Consider the following 20,886-nt stretch of genomic DNA (forward strand, 5'->3'; position numbering starts at 1 on the left):
CAGGCCGCTAGGACAGAGAGAACACACAGCAAGGTGGTGGCTGGTGGTCCGGGTGATCTCACATTTGTGTGATTAAACTGTGAGGAACAGCTGGGAAGCGAGAGACTGCACAATCCAGGCTTCCAGTGCGGGAAAAGAAAGCCTCAAATCCTCTAGCTGTAAAAATCTGTGGAGGTTGCAGGGTGGGAGAAACCTCACAGGAAAGTCCATTGGAGAGACCCACAGGGTCCTAAAACGTACACAAACCCACCCACCTGAGAATCAGCACCAGAAGGGCCGAATTTGCTTGTGGGTAGCGGGGTGACTGAAAGCTGGCAGAAAGGCAAGCAAGCAGCAGGTTGTTCCCTCTCAAACCACTCCCCCACATATAGCTTTACAATGCAGCTACCTGGGTTCCCCCACCCTGGCGCATGAATACCTAAGGCTCCACCCCTCCCAATGTCACAGGCCACTGAGAAAAAGAAGTATGACCCAAATGAAAGAACAGATTATAGCTCCAAAAATAAAATGAAGCAATAAACATAGCCTGCACAGTTCAAAACACTGGTAATCTGGATGCTCACTAACGTGGTTGAGTATGGTTGCAAAACAAGAGTTGTAGAAGAGAAGGCTATGCAAAGTGAAACAAAGAAAAATATACAGGGAACCAACAGTAAAGGGAAGGAAACCAGGACTCAAACCAATGATTGGGAGAAGGGAGAGATAAACATTCAAGCAGAATGGAATGAAGAAAACAAGAATTCAAAAAACGAGACGCTTAACCTCTGGGACAACTTTCAGCGTTCCAAGATCCAAATCATAGGGGTGCCAGAAGAAGAGGAAGAGCAAGAAATTGAAAACTTATTTTAATAATGGAGAACTTCCCCCACCTGGCCAAGGAAATAGACTTCCAGGAGATCCAGGAAGCTGAGGGTCCCAAAGTTGGACCCAAGAAAGCACACACCAAGGCACATCACAATTACATTACCCAAGATTAAAGATAAGGAGAGAATCTTAAAAGCAGCAAGAGAAAAGGAGAGTTACCTACAAAGGAGTTCCTGTAAGACTATAAGCTGATTTCTCAAAAGAAACTTTGCAGGCAAGAAGGGGCTGGAAAATAGCAAAGTTAATAAAGACAGAGACCTATATCCAAGATAACTATCCAGCAAAGTTATCATTTAGAATGAAAGGGCAGATAAAGTGCTTCCCATACAGGGTAAAGGTAAAGGAGTTCATCATCATCAAGCCCTTATTGTGTGAAACGTTAAAGGGACTTACCTAAGAAAAAGATGATCATAAACTATGAACAGTAAAATGACAAACAACTATCAACAACTCAATCTAAGAAATAACTAAGCAAACTAGAACAGGAACAGAATCACAGAAACAGAGATGAGAGGGGAGGGAGAAGGGGGAGAATGGGGTGAAGGTACAGGGAATAAGCAGCATAAATCATAGGTACAAAATAGGCAGGAGGTTAAGAATAGTGTAGGAAATGGAGAAGCCAAAGAACTGGAATGTACGACCCACTGACATGAACTAGCGGGGGGGGGAGATGCTGAACGTTGTTGGGACGGTGGGTGCAGGGCAAAGGGGAACAAAGGGGAGCAAAAAAATGGGACAAGTGTAATAGCATAATCAAAATATGTATTAACAAAATGTCATAATCAGAAAGCAAAACACTTCAGTTAATAAAAAAAGAACAGATTAATTCAATAAACATGTAGATTTATTTTAAATCAGTTTTGTACATGATACAGATTGGTTTTGCAGTTTTTAATAAACTAAAATAGAAATTCTTAACACAGCAGTGTCTGCCTGTACAACAAATATTTTAAGGTAAAATAAGCTATTTTGATAGAATTACATTTGCATGAAATAATCAGATGAAAAATCTGAAAAGGTTTCTATATACCTTCTGGATTAAAAAAACCCAAAAATTATTAATGGCTCCAGATACTAAATTGCTAAAGGAAGAAGGGGAAAAGGCTGTGAGTTCTGTTTTAAGAGCTCTTCTTGTAAAATCTAATTTTGTATTATATGATTTTGTTGTTAGAGAAGTACTCAGAATTACAGGAGAGGCTTCATCAGCTACATTTTCACAGAAATTGCTATGTGTTGACATTAATGTGTGACAAGGTATTCATAGCTAGGTAAATAACAATTATACCACTGTAGCCTATTTTTGCCACTTTGGAAGGAATGGAAATTCTGCATACTTTCAAATAAATCTTGTATCTTATAGCGCTCACTAAAAACTAACAGCCATGGCACCATAATAAAATTTTTTTGTGAGGTACCTAGAATATTACTACTAATGACAACACAAAAATGTGAGGTAAACCTACCTTTTCCCAAAAACTTTTGAAGCCAGAGATTTTAAACAATTAAGGCACTTGAAAACATTAGGTGTATGTACAAATGTGCAATTAAAACAAACTTTAACTGTACCAGCAAGTAACTAAGAAACAAGTAAATCTTCCTTTTAAGGACCTTTAATATAACTGTCTAAATGTAAGGAATTTTGGCTTATGAAATGGACCTACACAACTTGTCATTCCTACTATAAAATATTGAAAAATCAAGGGCTAAACCTAGCCCCTACAGGCTGAAGAAACAAAAAACAAAAACAAAAAAAATTTAATGACCTAGAAAAACAAAAGCTCGCTTTAAACTAATTTAAGCCTCTGAACTAATCCAATGTGTCAAAGGCAGGGAAGGAAAAGTATCCCTCTAAAACCAAAAAACGTAGTGCTTCCTAAGAAAATAAATAAAAGTATGCATGCATGCTTACTATGAGAACTGAAACTAAGAAGGATGGAAGAGAAGGAAAAAAGAGAAAGCATAATCTGTTTATCCAGGGCGACCATTAAAAACCTACAGTAATGTGACCAACCAAAAATCCTTAGATTTTTCTGAAATTATCACTGGCCATATTTGCTGTCTCAAAAACTGAAATGATTGTCTCATTTAAACAGTTAGTAAATGATTCTAAAACAACTGATTGTTTCCTTCTTGCCTCATGAAAGAAGTTACTTTCCAAGACAGCTTGGTAAAAATCCTCGCGTTAGGAAACTTATTGAAGTACAAAGGAAAATATAATTAAACCAATTTTAATCTCTATTATATTTTTAACAGCTGTAAGAAGTATGTTGGGAAGTTTAATATATGAACACTTCCAGCTTTGTGTAACATTCTTTAGTTTAAGTTACTCAGTTATGAAGTAAAGTAGGTAAGTCTTCAATTAAGTACTAACAGTATGATGTCTATAAGCAGATTTACTACTGCTCACATCCTTTTACCTTCCTTAATGGGAAACAACAAATCACAAACATTTTATGTTACAGTCTACCTTTTAATCTGTCTTTTAAGGCACTGTTCTTTATTTTTTCAGTGATATAAGGTGCTTTACAAGTACTAACAATAACTTGCTACACTTTTAATGGTTTGTATCCTTTCCATTCATTTCTTTAAATCTGGAATGTAATTCCCTGGGTGGCATTTTATTTCCAAAGCAGAAAAAATGACTGTTCTCAAGCACAAAATTTTACTCTAAGAATACAGTTTACTTCATGGGTATTAAACATATACTTATCCCATTTTTAAAATGATTGCCAAAAATCGACCTGATTAATTGCTCATTTGGCACATTCTTCTGAATTCTGGTCACTAAACTACATCCTGAGTTAGGATGAAAATAATGCAGCTTTCAGGCTTTAAAATGACTAAATTTAACTACCAAAAGAGTCATGAGGTTGTCTGTGCAGGACAATGTTTTCCATCACTTACAGAGTTACATTTGGCGTGTCAAGAAGAGAACATAATCCCACAGCAGCAGCCATTAAAAACATAAGACGACAGCCACAAGGATTCATGCAGAATGTTTTAAATATTCCTGTTGAACAAAACGATTTAACTGATTTTTTTCTTCAAACACGATGCTCAAAAATATCTTATATGAGTCCTTTGAACATTTAAAGATCCTGGAATAGCGTCTTCCATGTGGGACATCCTGACAGATAATATTTTGGTTTCACTGAGTTACACAACAGTCCTTGTTAATCTAATGGGTCTGTTTACAGAGTGTGGTAGTTTCGTTCTTTCGATTTGCAGAATTTATAGAGAAAGAAAATTAGAGCCTGCACACCCAAGACAAGAACAATTCCTCCAATGAAACTGGCTGCATCAAAGGTAGACTTTCGCGTAGGCTGTAAAGTTGGAGTTAAAGTGGTATTAGTTGAACCTGTTAAATAAGATAGAAGAAACAACAGTAAGTCTCATGAACCTCTATCACGATTTCAAGACGCACCTAAGTTTCTATTTTGCCATATGTTAAATTCTATAAAGTATTTTCTCTTTGGTCAAGCCTTTACAACTAAAATCTTTATCTGCTTGAAGATGACAAATCATTTATCAAGCCCATTCTTCATTCTGTCTGGTGATATCAAGTGATTACTGTAGCTATGCAACTATAAATATGAAAATGACAGAAAAAGACTTGCTTGGTATATAAATTATGCCCAGGGAGCATATGAAGCACTTTTTAAAATTTGCAATTTCTTCAGACTATACCTCATTGCTAATGGTAAATATTACCATTTGTGTTAATTTATACAACTTTTGAATTTTACTAAATACATAAATTTTAAAATTTGGCTGCAATTTTTCAAATTACAAAAACAATCTTAAGTATCTGCCCTTTATAACCCCAATAAGCAAAAGAACTTAATAAAATTCTCTTCAATCTTACTCTGCAGATGTTACATATGAGAAAGTTATTACCAAATCGTAGGGGGGAAAAAAGGCACAAAAACTTGAATTCCTTCTTAGGGAGTAAAACGATTTAAGTGAAGCACGACTCACTTTTTAATAAAAAGCAATTTCATATTTCATATTTAAATGTGTATTTTTCTTAAATAGAGTATCAAATAAACACTGTTTCTGGTGGCTGTATATAAGTAGGCCAGCTTTAAAATTAATTACAACTGTTCAGTATTTCTTCTTGTGAAGACAGAATGGCTTCATTCAAACTGAAATAAAGGTAGCATAAGAATGAAGCCAAAGACTAAAAAAAATTATAAAAGACTCATCAGAAACAACGGTTATTTTAAATATGGATAGAAAGAGGCATTAATTAAAAAGTTAATTTTCACATGTACTTTCAAGAGTTATTACAAAGGAATTTGAGAAATGGTAAGAAATATGGCCAAGGTGCACTTAATGGAGATACTGGCTTTTAGATATTTCTCAGTAAAACAGATGCTTTAGTACCTTCATTAAAATCACTATGGTCTAATACAGCACATAAGCAATTCTTAACAGTAATCAGTATTTAATTTTTAAGTTACAAGAAATCAGATTTCACCTACAAGCTGTACTAAAATGGTTTTGGAAAAACTTTAATTCTAACATGTCATGCTAAATGTGATTACACATCAAAAACACAGAAATGGACTCTCAGCAAACCTATTATTGTTGCTTTATCAGCCTGTGCTGCTCTTCTAAATACATGTAAGAGATTTATTTCAGTTCATAACCATTCATGAATAAAACTGGAAAATGATGGCAGAACATTAAAAAGCAGTGACAGTGGATACATTCTGCTTCACTGTTAGTTGAGACACACTCAATTACCTGGTACAGTAGCTGTAGAGGTGGAAGGCACAGTTGTGGTTTTAGCTGGAATGTAAATAAAATGTATTAAAAATTTAAATCTCTGAAGGTCGCTGTTACCTAGCATCTACCTTTTAAAAATAATGCCATCAACTTCCACATGCTTTCAATTTTTTAAATAAAGGCCCAATTTCAGTTAATGGTTCACTAATTTATCTACATATCCAGAATACTAGCTTTTAAATATATTTTAAAACATTAAGCAATCATAAATTTTATCTTTCATAGTGTCTATGTGTATGATCTATGTATACATCCGGATAAAGTTTGCAAAAAGACATATGAAAGGGTAAGAATCAGTGTTTATGTGAGGGAACTATAGGTTCTTTATAAATTCATACTGCTTCTAAAAAAAAAAACTATTAAAAAAATCAAGGTAAGAAACAAGTGCAACTTAGTATTTCTTATGTGTGTTTATCAAGATCTCCTTATTTTCTTCATTTCAGAGAGCTGGCAAACTTTTCTTAAAGTGGCAGAAAGTGTTTTAGGCTTTGTGCACCATGTAGTGCAAAAGCAGCCCAAGACAACATGCAAATCAATGAGCATGGTTGTTTCAATAAAACTTTATTTATAAGAACAGATGCCCTGAGGCCACAGTTCCCCCAATATAGAAGAGCCCAGGGAAAGTTCTAGTCTACCACTCATAAAGAAACGTACAGGTAACTGGACTGAATGTAACATTTCTAGGAACTAAAGCACTATATTATGGACTTCCGTTAGTACTGATACTATTGTTGGATAGTAACACCTATGTTAATACTGACAGATATTTTTATATTTGTGTTTTTTTTTCTCACCACTGTACACATTTTACCTATCCTGCTCTTGGTTGGACAGTTATGTCACCTCTCATTTCTCCATGCTATGATATTACAGGAAATTATTTGATCTCATCTCTGGTAAGACTGATTCCTTCCTACACAGAATTCCCAGATTAGAGGGTGTGATTATTTTAGGACTTAGAATCCCTTCGAAAGTCTTTTATTGCTTATATAATTCTCTATTAACTTCAAAAAATATACTTTACAAATTAAACATACCAAGTTATTTTTCTACCTTCAAACACTATTACTAATTTTGTCTGAACACTTACACACTTTTACTTTTGACCAAAGTATTACATAAACAAAACTTTCAAAATTATGCACTATTTAGGGAATATACCTCCACTGACCTACTACTGTATGGTTCTTTCCTTTAAAAGAAAAAATTCACTGGTTATAAAAGCTGCTACAGGTGATAGGAATTTTAGAAAATACAGTAAAGACATTTAAATAATCCCACTGCTCTGAGTAGTATGTTTTTTCTGCCAGTCATTTTTCTAAGCATGCATGTGTGTAAAAGAAGAAAAAAAAAATTGTACTAGAACTACTTAGGTTTGTCTTTCACTTAATGCACGAACATTTTCCATACGTGACATAGTTCAGTCATTTTATAAGATGTTACTTATACATATTAATGTTTATAGTATTATTTGTATCAGAAGACTTATTACAATTAAGCCCACTGAACACCTTTCTACATAAATCAGATTCTCTTTGCATGAGCAGTCCCTTAATTCCCCACTTGCTCTCTGTAGCTGTAACCATGGAAAGAGACCATGTAAAGGTTTTTCAACTATTAATCACCACTCATTGGATGTATTTTCTGCAAGCACGCATCAAGACTCATGGGAAGAAACTGAAAGTGGATCCCAATGATTTTGGGGTCATCGTTTTCTCTTCTCCCCCTTTCTGTTCACATCCACTTTCTGGAAGTTAGTTTTCTTTCAACATCTCTGATTTCATCAACTTTTAATACCTTCCTAGTTAATGATTTATAATGGGTGCTAAAGGTTTAAGAGTCTATCATTATGTGCCCTCCAAAATAAAGTTTCATAACATTTGCAGATTTTCAGGGCGTATTTCCACTGTAGCCGTAATTTAAACTACCAACATAGTATCACTGAATGCACAACTGCAAAGTGCTGTGTATAACTAGCTAGCAAAACCTGATAAAAGCTAGTTCACCGCTGCCTAAATCTGTCAAAATATGTTCTTGTCCTTGTTATAGCACTTAACCACGTTTTCCTCTGGAAAACTACACCTAAATAACACAAGTTCCTCAGACACACTTCTCTGGGCTTTCTTCTCTTCAGAGCCCCACTTATTTTCCTCTCCAGTCCTCTTCCCACACCTTAGACATTATTATCCCCAAGAGTTTGGTCCTCAAACCCTATTCGCCTCCCTAAAAACTGCTCCAGTGAATTTCACTACTGCCTACACTAACTTCTACATACTTTTCACTAAGAGCTCTCCCATCCTAAGTCCTCTATGCCTTCCATTTCCTAAGCCTATTTGCATATACCTGCAACCCTTTTCCCTATTAGTTCTCTAGAATTACTGCAATAGGTTATCTCAATTCCTTGTATTCCATCTTGTCTTCTTTCAGTCTCCTCTCTGCGTTGCCAGAATAAATAATTTTATTAAAACCCAAGTCTCATCACATGGCCTATGTTGTTTCAAAGCTACCAGCATGGCATACAGTGCATTTTCCAATCAGGCTCTTATTATCCAGCTTGACTCTTCCTCAACTTTGTACTGGATACTCCAAGTGCAATTCCCTGACCTCATTATACTTTCTTATCTCCTTCACCTATGCTGACCACCCTGGTCTGCTTGGGGAATTCTCATTTTCTCTTACCAGGGTAATTTCAAGACTTGGTAAGCCAGCATCTTCAGGAAACTGTTACCACATATGCCATGCTACTCAATACACAGACATTCCTACAAATCCCCTCACACACTGTGTTTACCTTTCACAGTTCCTACAATAAACAAATTACTATTTTACCAAAAGCACAATATGCAAAGCGCACACAACCATGCTTGCAGTAAAAGGGAAACAATTCAGATGTGCAGGTACATATTATCCGATTTCATACTAAATTTACTTATTTAGATATGCACATAGAAAAGACTAGAAGAACTCAAATTACTTAAAACATGTTGGTGTACTTCTGGATGATGTGAATTATAGGGAACTTTAATTTAGGTTTTTATAGTCACGAAGATTTTCACAAAGTCCACAAAAAGCCATTTGCGGACTCAATGTACAAAGCTACGGGAAATCTGCTCGGCTTCAGTGAACGTGAAACACCGAAGTTGTGTGTCATTGTCACAGACAGTGCATGTTTATATAATGAGTGTGGTGGTCCAACAGTAAGTATGTCTACTAATTTTTAACATTATACTAACAACTTTTGGTATGTACTAAAATATTAACCATCAAAAGAGCTGAAAAATCTTGAAAAGAAGGAAGAGAAAAAACAGTTAATTATCTTATATTACCTGTAGAATTCGTTGGCAACGGAGCAACAGTGGGCGCTATTTAAAAAACAAACATGTAAGTCAAAGGTGTCTATCGCAATCTATAACACTATTTTGTAACCTGCAGTCATCGGAATACCACTTTACAATTTCTACATTTTCGTACCACCTATCTGTGTAGGAGACCGACAGTTTCTCTCAGCCAATATTACACCCCCTTCTTTAGGAATAGGAGCACCAATTTTTAGTTACACTTCCCAGAAGCATGCATAGAGTAGATATTGGCCTCTTTTTTTAAAAATGCTTTTACTGACTGATTTGAGAGACAGACAGAGAAAGAAAGGCGGTGGGGAGAGATAAACATCAATTTGTCGCTCCACTTATTTAAGCATTCACGGGTTGATTCCTGTATGTACTTTGATAGGGAATCCAACCTGCAATCTTGGTATATTGGAATGATGCTCTAACCAACTGAGCTACCCAGCCTGGGCTGATACGAGCCTCTCTTTCCTTTCCCCTTTCTGATGGCAGGAAAACCAATTACATGGCTGAAACATGAGAACTCATCTTGGAGAATAAGGTCAAAGCCCATTTTTGAGGAACAACAGTAAAAACCTAGGAGGTGACTGGGTCCCTAAAAGTTGTAGACTTGCTACTGTAGCCCGTTAGCTGTTCTTGAGCCCAGACTTCCTTTACAGGACAGCAAAGTGAATTTATTTCTCAAACCATTATAATTTGATACATTATCAAATAAGCAAAATTATTTGTTCAGTTTTTCCTTACTGTCTCTTAAAATGTTTTACTTAAATCTTGTTTCTCGGCAATATTATCATGAAATCAAAAGTCTGACAGTTACAGGTTTTTCTAACAAACATTAAAATAACTATTAAAATGTTTGTTCATCTACCACCTAAATGTTATTACATTCTACATAGAGTGTAACCGATCTCATACTAACGAAATTCTAAGTTACAAAGTTCAAGTTGGGATGGGGGAGTTGGGAAAACTCGTACCAAACAAAATTAGTTAAAGGTAGGCTTTGAAGGTTATTGACAGTCTCCAAGAAAAACCTTTTGCTCAATTATTAGCTATGCACCAAATCAGGAGTTTGACTTTCCTATTAATTTATAGTCTTATTAGAAAAATTCACTGTTTCAGTTAGGTATTTTAACTATTTCCTGAGCAAAGAGTAAAGGTTGAAGAGTGATTGAGTTCCTCAAATTAAAGTACAGAAAATGGATGAATAAATGGATAAATAATGCTTAAATTTATTTAACCATAGCACAAACTATCTGGATACTATGACATTCACCAGTATCATAACCAAGAAATTACCAGAACAAGGCTGGCCAGGCCTGTAAAATACAAATAAAGAGAGGCTCTAAATTGCAATGAGTTTCTAGAAAAGTGAAAGAACAATAAGATAGGAGGAATCTGTATTTACAGCATTCCACAGCATAACCAAATCACTAAACCAACCTTCAAAACAATATCCTTTTAGCAATCAATATAAATGCTATTCATGTTGAAATTTCTAACAAGATTAGAACTACGGAAATGCTTCAAACAAAATACTGAAATAAAGCTTCCTGAAGCAATGATCTTCCTTACCTCTCTGTGACCACTTTCCCCAGTAGTCAATGAAAATACTTACCAAAACAGAAATCTGTACTGTTTACCACCTTGCAATCACTAACTGTTGAATTATGTGAACAGTAGCTTTTACCTGTTAAGAAAAAAAAAAACCAAGATAAATAGCATCACTCACTCACTCAGTACCTTTTTTGACTTTATTACTCAGCTCCAGAATAGCTTCCAATAATCAAACTAACTCAGGCATAAACACTATAGAAGTCCATTCACACACCAACAAAATACTGTTATTCTTTCCCCCCTTATTTTAACAATATTATAATAGCATCTCTCCAATATTATCCTTTTAAAATCCACATGAACACACGGAACACATAAACCAGAAACACTTAGATCTTTGAACTGTGGTACGACTGCTGTACAAGGAGGGCTGCTAGAATGCATGAGTGCTGAGTCAGCAGAGAGAAGCGGTCAGGATTGAAAAAGGCGTGGTGAAAAGGGGAGGTGCCGCCTAGGCAGCAGCAAGTCCTCTGTTCCGCATCTCTGTGTCTTCTACACTTTCTAAAACCAGTTCCTGGATCTAAGACTTATAGCAAGAGTAAGGGAGTGCTTTCCACAACAAATCCCACAGAAGGGTATTCAAGCTCCAAGACTTGCTAACTCTGCCATACATATGAGGGAGGGTTGCACTTTTAAATTCCATTTTATGACTTTAAAAAAAAAAAAAAAAAGCAACTCTTCTACAAGAGTAAACTTAACCCCAAATTAGGCTAATATCTCAATTTAAAAAAGGATTTTAAACTTTGTTACATACTGATATAATACTCAGAATTTTCAATGAAGAGTAAAGAAGCTTAACATATAGCTTTGGCTCTTTATGTTAAAAAAAACTGCTACATTGATAAGAAAAAAAAATACAATCACCTTACATTTAGAAAACAGTAATTTATGCTGTACTTCCATGGTTCTAACAAAAACCCAACTGGCATCTCAAAGTATCTCTATCTAATTCTTTATTCTTTGAATTAAAGCTAACTTTAAAACTTAGCAAAAGTATAGCAGAGAATCAACTCTCTTCCCACCTCATCCTTTTCCTCTATCTTAAGTTTCGTAAGGTCTCTATAGTTCATCTAGCTGGACACATTGAGAATAAACGCCCCAAACATTTTTTGGGGGAAGTTTCCAGGGGAAAAGTTCACTACTTCCTTTCACAGCTATCTTCAGTGTATTCTACAAAGAGCTATAATCTTTTTTCCTTTAAAACTACTAAGACGTAATTATCAAGTCTAAATAATTAAAGGGGTCAAGGGGAATGGGAGGCAAGAAGAGATTTTAGGGGAAAGTGTTCACTAATTGATACTGTAAAGGAAAAGTACTGGACTTGCAAAAAAAAAAAAAAAAGGGCACACTATTGTAAATGTTCTATGTAATTTTCAAGTGTTCAATAACTTGTAGCATTTTCTTAAGAGTATTTTAACAGTTTTGCATTCTCAAAATTAAAACAGCCTCAAAGTTTCTTACCTTTACATTCCATCCAAAAGCAGGTAGTATTAGCAATAATATTGCTAGCATTAACACAGGAAACACAGTTGTTGTGGTTATCACAGGTTTCTGGGGTAGGGAGGAATGTATAAAATAATTAATTGGCAACTGATAATGGATTTGCATTACTTATCTTTTTTTAAACACAGTAAGCATTACATACAGTACCAGACTAATTCAGAGAAATGATAATGCCTTATAACCTATCAACAGATGAAAGATAACATTATACACAGTGAAATGTTAAGTCATTAAAATGGAGAAATCCTGTCATACACTGCAACATGGACAGTCCTTGAAGACATCACGCTAAGTGAAATTAGCAAGTCACAGAAGGACAAACACTGTTATGATTCCATTTTTATGTACATAAAATTGTCAACTCAGCTCTGATCAGTGTGGCCCAGCTGGCTGAGGGTTGTCCAGCAAAGCAAAAGGTCCCTGGTTGGATTCCTGGTCAGGGCACATGCCTGGTTGCAGGCCTGGTTCCTGGTTTGAGCACATGCAAAAGGCAACAGTTTGCTATTTGTCTCTCTTTCTCCCTCCCTACCCTTGTCTCTAAAAATAAGTAAATAAAATCTTAAAATAGTCAAACTCAGAAGCAGAGAAGTAGAATAGTGGCTGCAACACACAGGGGGCACACAAGCACAATCCTGGGGGGAAGAACAGGGAATAGTCCAATGAGCGTAAAGTTTCATAAAAGATGAAAAGTTTTGGAGATTTGTGTATCACTGTGCTTATAGTTAATACTGTAAAATACCCTTAAAAATTTAAGAGTATAGATCTCGAGCCTTTTTTTAAAACCACACACAAAACTTTATAAAATGGTTAAGAAATTCCAATCTTTTTAAATGATTTATGAAGCCAGAATCAACTGAAGAGAAAGTGGGGGAACACAAGTTAGTGCGAACACTTACTACTTCATGGTACCTATCTAAAACAACCCCTTTTTTACATGGCAACTCTTTCACGCTCAGGATTTCATGATGCATTTTAAAGCATCCTTAAAAAATAAAAATACTGGAGAACAAAAAGGACTGTTACAAGGTCAACAATACAGAGATATCATTGCCCCAAAACATCAGATGAGACACCAAAATTTGTAATAGTAATAAAGATGTATTACAAGTTGAACCCAAGACCTGATGATGCCCATTCTGAAAACTCCCCGAGATTCGAAATTAAGACATGATCCACTTTTTCCAGGGTCCTCTATGACTGGAGGATAAGAGGCAACGTATCTGGAGGGAACTACAGTCATTTACATGTAATTTAACAAGTCAGCAAGATCTTTTTCAATAATTTAAGCCAAATGACCAAGAAACAAGACTTCAAAAAGGCTAAACACAATTCAAAGTCTGAACAAACAAATGGACTATAGAACTGGACTTGCATTTCAATACCTCATCATTACTGTTCATCATAGACTAGGACATGTATGGAAGGTCACAAAGCAGAATTAAGTCTTTCAGAGGCTTATATACAGATGAAAAATGCTAGTTGTCTCAAACCTTTTGTGTTTGATGACGAACGTTTGGGTAACGTAGTGAATGATATTGTCAATGAACTAAACTTGCTGCCTTTCAGACTGCAGCCTATCCAACTACCACTTAACAGAAAACACAAATCACCTCCTTTGCACACATTTAAATTACACAAAGGCAATCAACTTCATACTTCCAAGCTTCTCTTTAAAAAACCAAAAACACAACAAAACTACAATTCTGACAGGAAACTGCCAATAAGGAAATAAAACATATTCCACTCTATCACCTTAAAAATGGGGAATTAAAACTTCCAGTATTGTGCTGCAATTTCCTTTCACTTAAAAAATTTAAAATTTTACCATTACATCGCTCGGAATCTAACAAATACTTCTAAGTGCATTAATATTTTGTTAAGTTTTTATTAAATGCATAAACTAGAGAAGATATTGTACAACAATATGATCAACCTTTATAAAAATACTAAAATAAAAGCCAAGGATCGATCATTCTGTCAAAACGCTAGTTTCTTACTATTAACTAGAATAACCAACCACACTAGTTTTCAGATTTTATATATCCCGAGTTTCTTCTTCACCTTATTATCTCAAATTTATCTTCCTTTCTTTTTTGTATTGTCACGACATTGCCGGGAGAGATTCAGTGTCTGCCCCAACCAGTGGACTGCAAAGACTAACATAAGGTGTGTTCCTGATCGGGGTCTAGAAAATCGACGGACCTGGTTCCATTCCCAGCTTCACAATCTACTACACAAACGGTCCCAGCAGTTATTTTAGCTCTACTTCTCGGTTTCACCACCTATCTTCTAGTTTAGCCTAAAAAAACACATGTGAAACACTGGATACACGAATGGGTACTTTTTGTCGTTTGAACGTAGCACGGGGTGTAAAGTTTTAATTAATTAAATGCTCAAACCTCAGGTAAATCCCATACCTATCCGCAAAATTAACGCAATTAAATCTCAGGCGACTCATTTTCCAGACCCAAGTCTCAAGAGACAAGCGAAAATTAATGTATTCAGTTTCCCCTTCCCCCTTTTGCCAACTTGCGGAGATGCCTCCCTTCAAAGACCTGAGTGGACAAACGATTTAACCTTAGGGAGAGGGAGTTCGGTCTCATCACCAACTTAGGAGGCGCGTCGCCTTGCCCCATGAACAACCTCACTGCCGTCACCGCAGAAAGAGGCCACGTCCCCTCTTCCGAGCGTACAAGCTGGAGATTACGAGGCACTTTTACAAAGCACCTCGGACTGGGACACTGGCGTTAGAAACTGTGCAAAGGCCTCCAAGGGCTCCGCCGCCCCTTCTCCACCCCGGCCACCCCGCGCCCGGGCCCGACTGGACTTGGACGGGCCGCCATGTTGCCGGAGCGCGGACAGCGGGCAAGAAGGGCAGCTCGCCCCGGCGGGAGGAGAGAGGGCAGGAAGCCGGCTGGGCCGGCACCCACCTGGTGCTAGAGTAGTGACCGGAGTGAGGGTCGTCAACGGCGTCAAGAGTGTCTGGTTGGTGGGAGCTGAAGTCGTGATCGGGGCCAGGGTGGTATTGTTAGCGGCGGCCAGCACACAGAGCGCGGCCAGGCAGGCGACGGCCAAAATCAGGAGGCGGGAGAGCCCCGACATCGTGACCCCCGCGTCGGTGTTTTGCCCAAAGCTGCAGCGCAGAAGGTTCAGCAGGTACCTCCGTCTCCTGCAGCACCACCTCCCAGACTGCTCCCCCTGCAGGAAAGCGCTGGGGTCACGTGAGGCACCCCTGGCCTTGGAGTGCGGAGGCGTCTCGGGGCGGGGCGTGGTCGATACCACCTGGAATACTACGGGAGGGGAAACGCGGGCGTCCAGAAGAAACCGAGGAAAGATCTCCCCCAAATAGACTGTATTATACCAAGAAAATGGAATAACATACATAAAAACTATTTTATTTCCCTTTGATTACCATATAGGACATAACTGGGCTTTTCTTGTTCTTGAATGAGGAAAGCTCATACCTTGGCTTGGATAGAACAACCTACGTGACGTGGCGCACGGCGTCCCCCAGAGCGACCAGTAAGGCTGCGAATGCCGCAGCCCCACGTGACCCCAGGGCTTCGCTTTCCGGACCTGAGTCCCCCGGGGCGGAAGTTGTCGCCGAACGGTGCCTTTCGACCGGGTAAGATTTAAATTTGGGCCGTGCTTCCGCCCTCCCAAGGCCTTGCGTGTATATGTATCTAATGGGACCCATGCTCTTTACCTTGGAAGTCGCTTTTTCTTGAAGTCACCCGTGTTGTAACTCAGTGGGGAGATGGAGACCACGTGGTTAAGGGTTTCCGCCCCTCCGCGCACTCGGTGTGAGCCTCGAAGCGCCGAAAGTGGTCTCCTGCCTTCCGGCCGGAGCCGCACACCGTCTACCTTTCACACTTTTCCTAACATGACTTTTCCGAATTTCTTGCTATTTCAGCCAGCGATAGCAGCAGCCAATACAGTCAGAAAATCGAAGATTATCTGAATTGGAAACCTATCTGATGGGTTCCTATCGCAACTTTACAGGTGAGTAGACAGATTGATTAGTGACTGGACCAAAACACACTGCTTGGCGTCAGGGCTTGATTTCGAAATGTCTGTTAATATTCTGTCACTGCTCAGGCTTTTATTAAGGGTGAGCGCCATCTGATGTCCAGTCTCACAGAAACATTCACAAGTGCAGCCATGCTTACATCAAATGGTAAAAATTGGATTGTAAAATCTAAGTACTTAATATCGTCTGTTTTGAGCTATTTGTATTCATCATGGCAATCATAATTATGCACATCCACCCTAATAAAACACGAACAGTAATTGCTTTTGTGAGATCTGCTTTAATATGAAAGCACCAAAAAGAGAGGACTGCATAAGCGCTGTTAAATCTTTGAGGCCAAAAGTTGCCTGGAAAGGGTTTGTTGAGCCATATGCTAACCAGGAAAAGGACCAGGTCCTGGGACATGGAGTTTGAATCATCAAAAGCAGGGCTTGATGGAGATGACGAACATGTCCACCGTCTTGGGGTTGATGGGGAGGGGAGGTGCTGTTTTATGCAATGAGTTTGAAGCAAAAGGATCAAAGTTTTGAAAGAATTTACGTTGTCTGTGTTTAAGGGATGAGGCCCAGAAATCTGTTTTTTTGAGAGGCTCAAGCATTTCTGATGCACACTGAAGAAAATGAACATATGATTTAGCACATCTTCAAAGTCCCCTATCAAATACCAAACTTGGTAATTTATGTAGTATATGTTAGTGTTGAGATTGTTACAAATATTTTGTATGTTGCATAAATTTATTTGAAATATGAACTGACTAGATTTGCAAGGTTTTAAGTTGTGATTCCATTTTGGGAATGGTAATAGATGATATAATCAGTAAACTGCTAGCTTAAAAAATGAGTTTCCACACGAGAGAATATCACAAAGTTTTATAGAGATCAGTTTTAATTTTGAGGATGAATTAATTCAGTCAATTGAAAATTAATATGATGTTAGTGAGAATGGCTAATACTGAATGTTAACAGGGGCTTGATGTTTCTTGAAATGATGATGCTACTCTGTCAATAGCAGCCTGTTTTTTTGTGAGTTGATATTGCAGAAGGGAAACTAATTTTTATTTAATATCTGCTGTGGGTCAAGCACCATGAGAAGTATCTTCACATGTTATTTCAGGTAATCCTCAGACCACTGTGAGATAGATGTACCCTCACTTTACAAATGAAATTGAAGTCCCAAAGTAAATAATGGTATTGGTAGTGATTTTATGAATTTATTAATGGAGGCGTGCTAACAACTTTTTCACTTCTGTGCTCTTTTTACAAATGAGGAAAGTAAAAGGTTAAATAATTCAACTGCCACATTGCTAGATAGCTGGGACTAAAACATTCCTAATTTAAAAGATATATAAAGTATAAAAAGTCATAGGATCCTGAGGTTACCAGACTAATCATTCATTAACAAATAACTGGCATTGTTTGCAATAGGGGCAAACAAATTCTTTAATTAGAATTTAAATGTTTTTCAAATCTCCCAAAATAAGAAGAACATCCATATACCACATTCTTCTTAATATGGCGTAGTGTAAGATATCGCCTATGTACTTGGCTGAGCCATATTGGCAATTAGGGGAAGGTCATATAACTAACATTTTTTATAAATCATTAGAATATCTCTACTCACATATTTGTAGACTTGGAAAAATCTAGAATTCCTTCTGTTTAATCAAATTAAAGTTTTTCAATTTGGTTAAGTTAAAGTCTTATATTTCAAATTAATTGGGATAAGCTTTTGAATCTTTTGTAACAGTTTCTTCAAACATGTTGAAACATACAAATCATTCTAATACTATATTCTGACACAGAAGTGTTACTGTGTGTACCTTTAAGTGGGGGGTAATAAGAAGCACTGTATGTACAGATCAGTAAAACTTAAGACAGCCTGAGAGTGGATAGTGAAAAGGAACAAATGGACTGTGAATGTGCCATTCTTTAGAACGTTTGCAGTGTTCTACCTTCCCATTGCAGCAAAACTGGAAAATAAGGGGAACTGGAATCAGTTTCTTATACCCATGCAGATAATCCAATTCTTTCATATAAAATATTTAATGTCATAATATAAAGGTTCGTTGCCAGGAAGAATTACTCTGCTGCTTCTTATCACATGATTGATGGCTGTAATTTGTTTTAACCAGGATCTCTGCAAAGCGTCAGTTTCATTCATCGCATCCTTCACTAGCTGATGAGGGTCTCTGTGATAAGCCCAGCTCCCTGCTTTGAGCCGTCCCCAGTGTGACCACAGGAACCTATCCAAAGGCCCAGAAAGAGGATCTGGAGGCTTCAGACAACAGCCTGAGTTGTCAGATTGGCGAAAACTTATGAGAGGAAGAGGAGAAAACTCCTCTTCAGTGATTCCCAAATCTGGCTGTTAATCAGTCATTGAGGAGATTTTAAAAATACAAGTTCTGGACCAGTGACCACACAGACAGCCGGCATCATGTTCGGCTCCAGCCGAGGCGGCGTGCGCGGGGGGCAGGACCAGTTCAGCTGGGAGGATGTGAAGACTGACAGGCAGAGGGAGAACTACCTGGGCAACTCGCTGATGGCCCCTGTGGGCCGTTGGCAGAAGGGCCGTGACCTCACGTGGTACACTAAGGGCCGGGCCGATTGCACGGGGATGAGTCGGGAGCAGGAGCTGGCGGCCGTGAAGCAGGCAGAGCAGGAGGCACTCATGGCAGCACTGGGCTACAAGAACGTGAGGAAGCAACCCACCGGCCTAAGCAAGGAAGACTTTGTGGAGATCTGCAAGCGTGAAGGAAGTGACCCTGAGGAGAAGGGAGTGGACCGGCTCCTGGGTCTGGGGAGCTCCAGTGGCTCTGCAGGCCGAGTGGCATTATCCCGAGAAGACAAAGAGGCGGCTAAATTGGGGCTCCCAGTGTTCACACACCATCGGGTGGAGAGCAGTCGGCCAGGGGCCTCCCCAGCCCGGAAGAAGCCCAAGCCAGAGGAGAAGGCAGAACCAGGCCCCCAGAGTCACAAGAAGAGCAGGAAAGAAAAGAAGAAGAAGAAAAAGCACAAGAAAGAGAAGAAGAGAGAAAAGGACCACAGGACCAGGGCTGCCTCCTCACCGTCCCCATCTCCATCTGGGGCCCGCCATCGCAGGCATGACTCCGACTCCTCGCCCTGCTGCAAGAGGAAGCGGGGGCATGACAGTGACTGAGGCCCAGCCCACCGGGACCCTGCCCCATCCTCAGTGAAGCCTTTGAGCATGTGCCCTGCCAGGCCCAGAGAGCTGGGGGGCAGGCTTGTGGGAGCTGTGCCAGGCTCCTATAAGCAAGCAAGGTATCCAGGTAGAACCTCACCCCCAGATGGCCCCAGGCCCACCAGGGGAGGACACACCTGCCCAGGAGGTCCACCTGCCTTAGGCTTTAAGTACTGCTACTTCTATTTTTCTGTGTTGACTCACCCTTTGTACTTAAATAAACTTACTTATAGCTGAAAAAAAATACAAGTTCCTAGACAACACCCTGAATGTTATACACTGGTAATTTATTTACCATACATTTATTGAGCACTCCCAGTATAATAGGTCCTATTCTAGGTTCTGTACACAAGTTACCGATTCCTTGAAATCTCACAACTCTGTGGTAGTGACTGCTGTTTTGAGATGGCAATGGAGGCACAGTGAAGTTCTTGCCTGAGTTTTTGCAGCTAGGGAATAGCAGAGCCAGGATTCAAACCCAGGCTGCCTGCCTCTAAGACATATGTCGTTAACCCTGTACTGCCTCCAGGTCAGTTGAGAATGTGACACAGGCAGTGTACTTTCTCCCCATCCACTTTAGATATTAGTATGAAACCATATGCCATATTCTAATGAGCTGTTATATTAAAATATATAATTCCATTATATGTAATTACATACTTATATAAAGTGTATACGCACACACACACACACACCCCAATTTTCAGGAGTTAGGGATGGTAGAGGGCAGGGGAGTAGAAAAGCTATAAAGGGGTAGCCCCAGGAAAAACTGGCACTTGAAAAGTTCTGTGTCTTGATTGTGGTGTCGGTCACGAGTCTACATGATGAAATAATACATGTACCAATGTCAACTCCCTATTTTGGTGCTGTACTATAGTTGTATAAGATATGCATATTGGGGAAACTGGGTGATCAGTACACAGGACTGCTCTGTACTTCTTGCAAATTCCTGTGTATAATTTTTTTTTTAAATCATATGCGTACCTTTGACAAGCCCTAAGTCACTTAGAGGCCTGTCTCTACGATTGCCTCAAAGAGGTATTACGTTTGAAGACAGACCTGCTAAGGGCAAGAAAAGCACAATGGCTCAGGGCAGAGCAGGAGTGCAGTGGTAGTGGTAGCGGCGGTGGCTGAGCAGGGTCACTACTTACAGAGTCAAGCCTGTCACTGAAAAAGGGGCTGAAACCGTAACTTAGGTCTTGCAGTGATTCCCAAACAACTTGTACCCAGCATGCTAAATAAGAACCTCCGAGGGGAGAGCTAAATGATTGCACAGAATCCCAGTCTCAGATTTTTTAGACTGAGTGGGTCGAAGACAAGATCCAGCAGCCTTGTTGAAATGGGTGACATGTATTTGAAAAATACAGATTTTAGGAGCAGTTTGATAGAGCTGGATCCCCAGTAATGTCTCAGGAGCCAACCACCACAGGAACTATAACTGAAGCCCTTGGTTGGTGTGGCTGAAAGGCAAGTATTCATAGCTGTAAAAACATCCAAAGACAGCCTTTTCTGAATGCTATGTATGAACTGAAATTTAACAAA

The 20,886-nt window shown here is 38.8% G+C and overlaps 2 protein-coding genes across 3 annotated transcripts; one reads left to right on the forward strand and one right to left on the reverse strand.

Annotated features, from left to right (window-relative positions):
• Positions 1-3,328: 3,328 nt before the first annotated feature.
• Positions 3,329-15,350, reverse strand: CD164 (CD164 molecule). The gene is made up of 6 exons (XM_054569809.1): positions 15,047-15,350; positions 12,075-12,164; positions 10,615-10,686; positions 8,982-9,017; positions 5,614-5,658; positions 3,329-4,222 (listed from the first exon to the last, which is right to left on the reverse strand). The coding sequence occupies exons 1-6, from the start codon at positions 15,216-15,218 to the stop codon at positions 4,056-4,058; spliced, it is 582 nt and encodes a 193-aa protein (XP_054425784.1). The 5' UTR covers positions 15,219-15,350; the 3' UTR covers positions 3,329-4,055.
• Positions 15,351-15,676: 326 nt separating this feature from the next.
• Positions 15,677-19,696, forward strand: CUNH1orf35 (chromosome unknown C1orf35 homolog). Of its 2 annotated transcripts, XM_054568886.1 has the most exons (3): positions 15,677-15,741; positions 16,030-16,118; positions 18,278-19,696. In XM_054568886.1, exon 3 carries the CDS (start codon positions 18,580-18,582, stop codon positions 19,300-19,302), a length of 723 nt encoding a protein of 240 aa, XP_054424861.1. In that variant the 5' UTR covers positions 15,677-15,741; positions 16,030-16,118; positions 18,278-18,579; the 3' UTR covers positions 19,303-19,696. The 2 variants fall into 2 exon arrangements, with proteins under 2 accessions (XP_054424861.1, XP_054424862.1); XM_054568887.1 differs by lacking the exon at positions 15,677-15,741 and having other exon boundaries at positions 15,882-16,118.
• Positions 19,697-20,886: the final 1,190 nt, after the last annotated feature.

This window comes from Pteronotus mesoamericanus, unplaced genomic scaffold, assembly GCF_021234165.1.
Source record: "Pteronotus mesoamericanus isolate MK-2021 breed Mesoamerican mustached bat unplaced genomic scaffold, CSHL_Meso_final contig_20, whole genome shotgun sequence".
NCBI classification, from domain to species: Eukaryota; Metazoa; Chordata; class Mammalia; order Chiroptera; family Mormoopidae; genus Pteronotus; species Pteronotus mesoamericanus.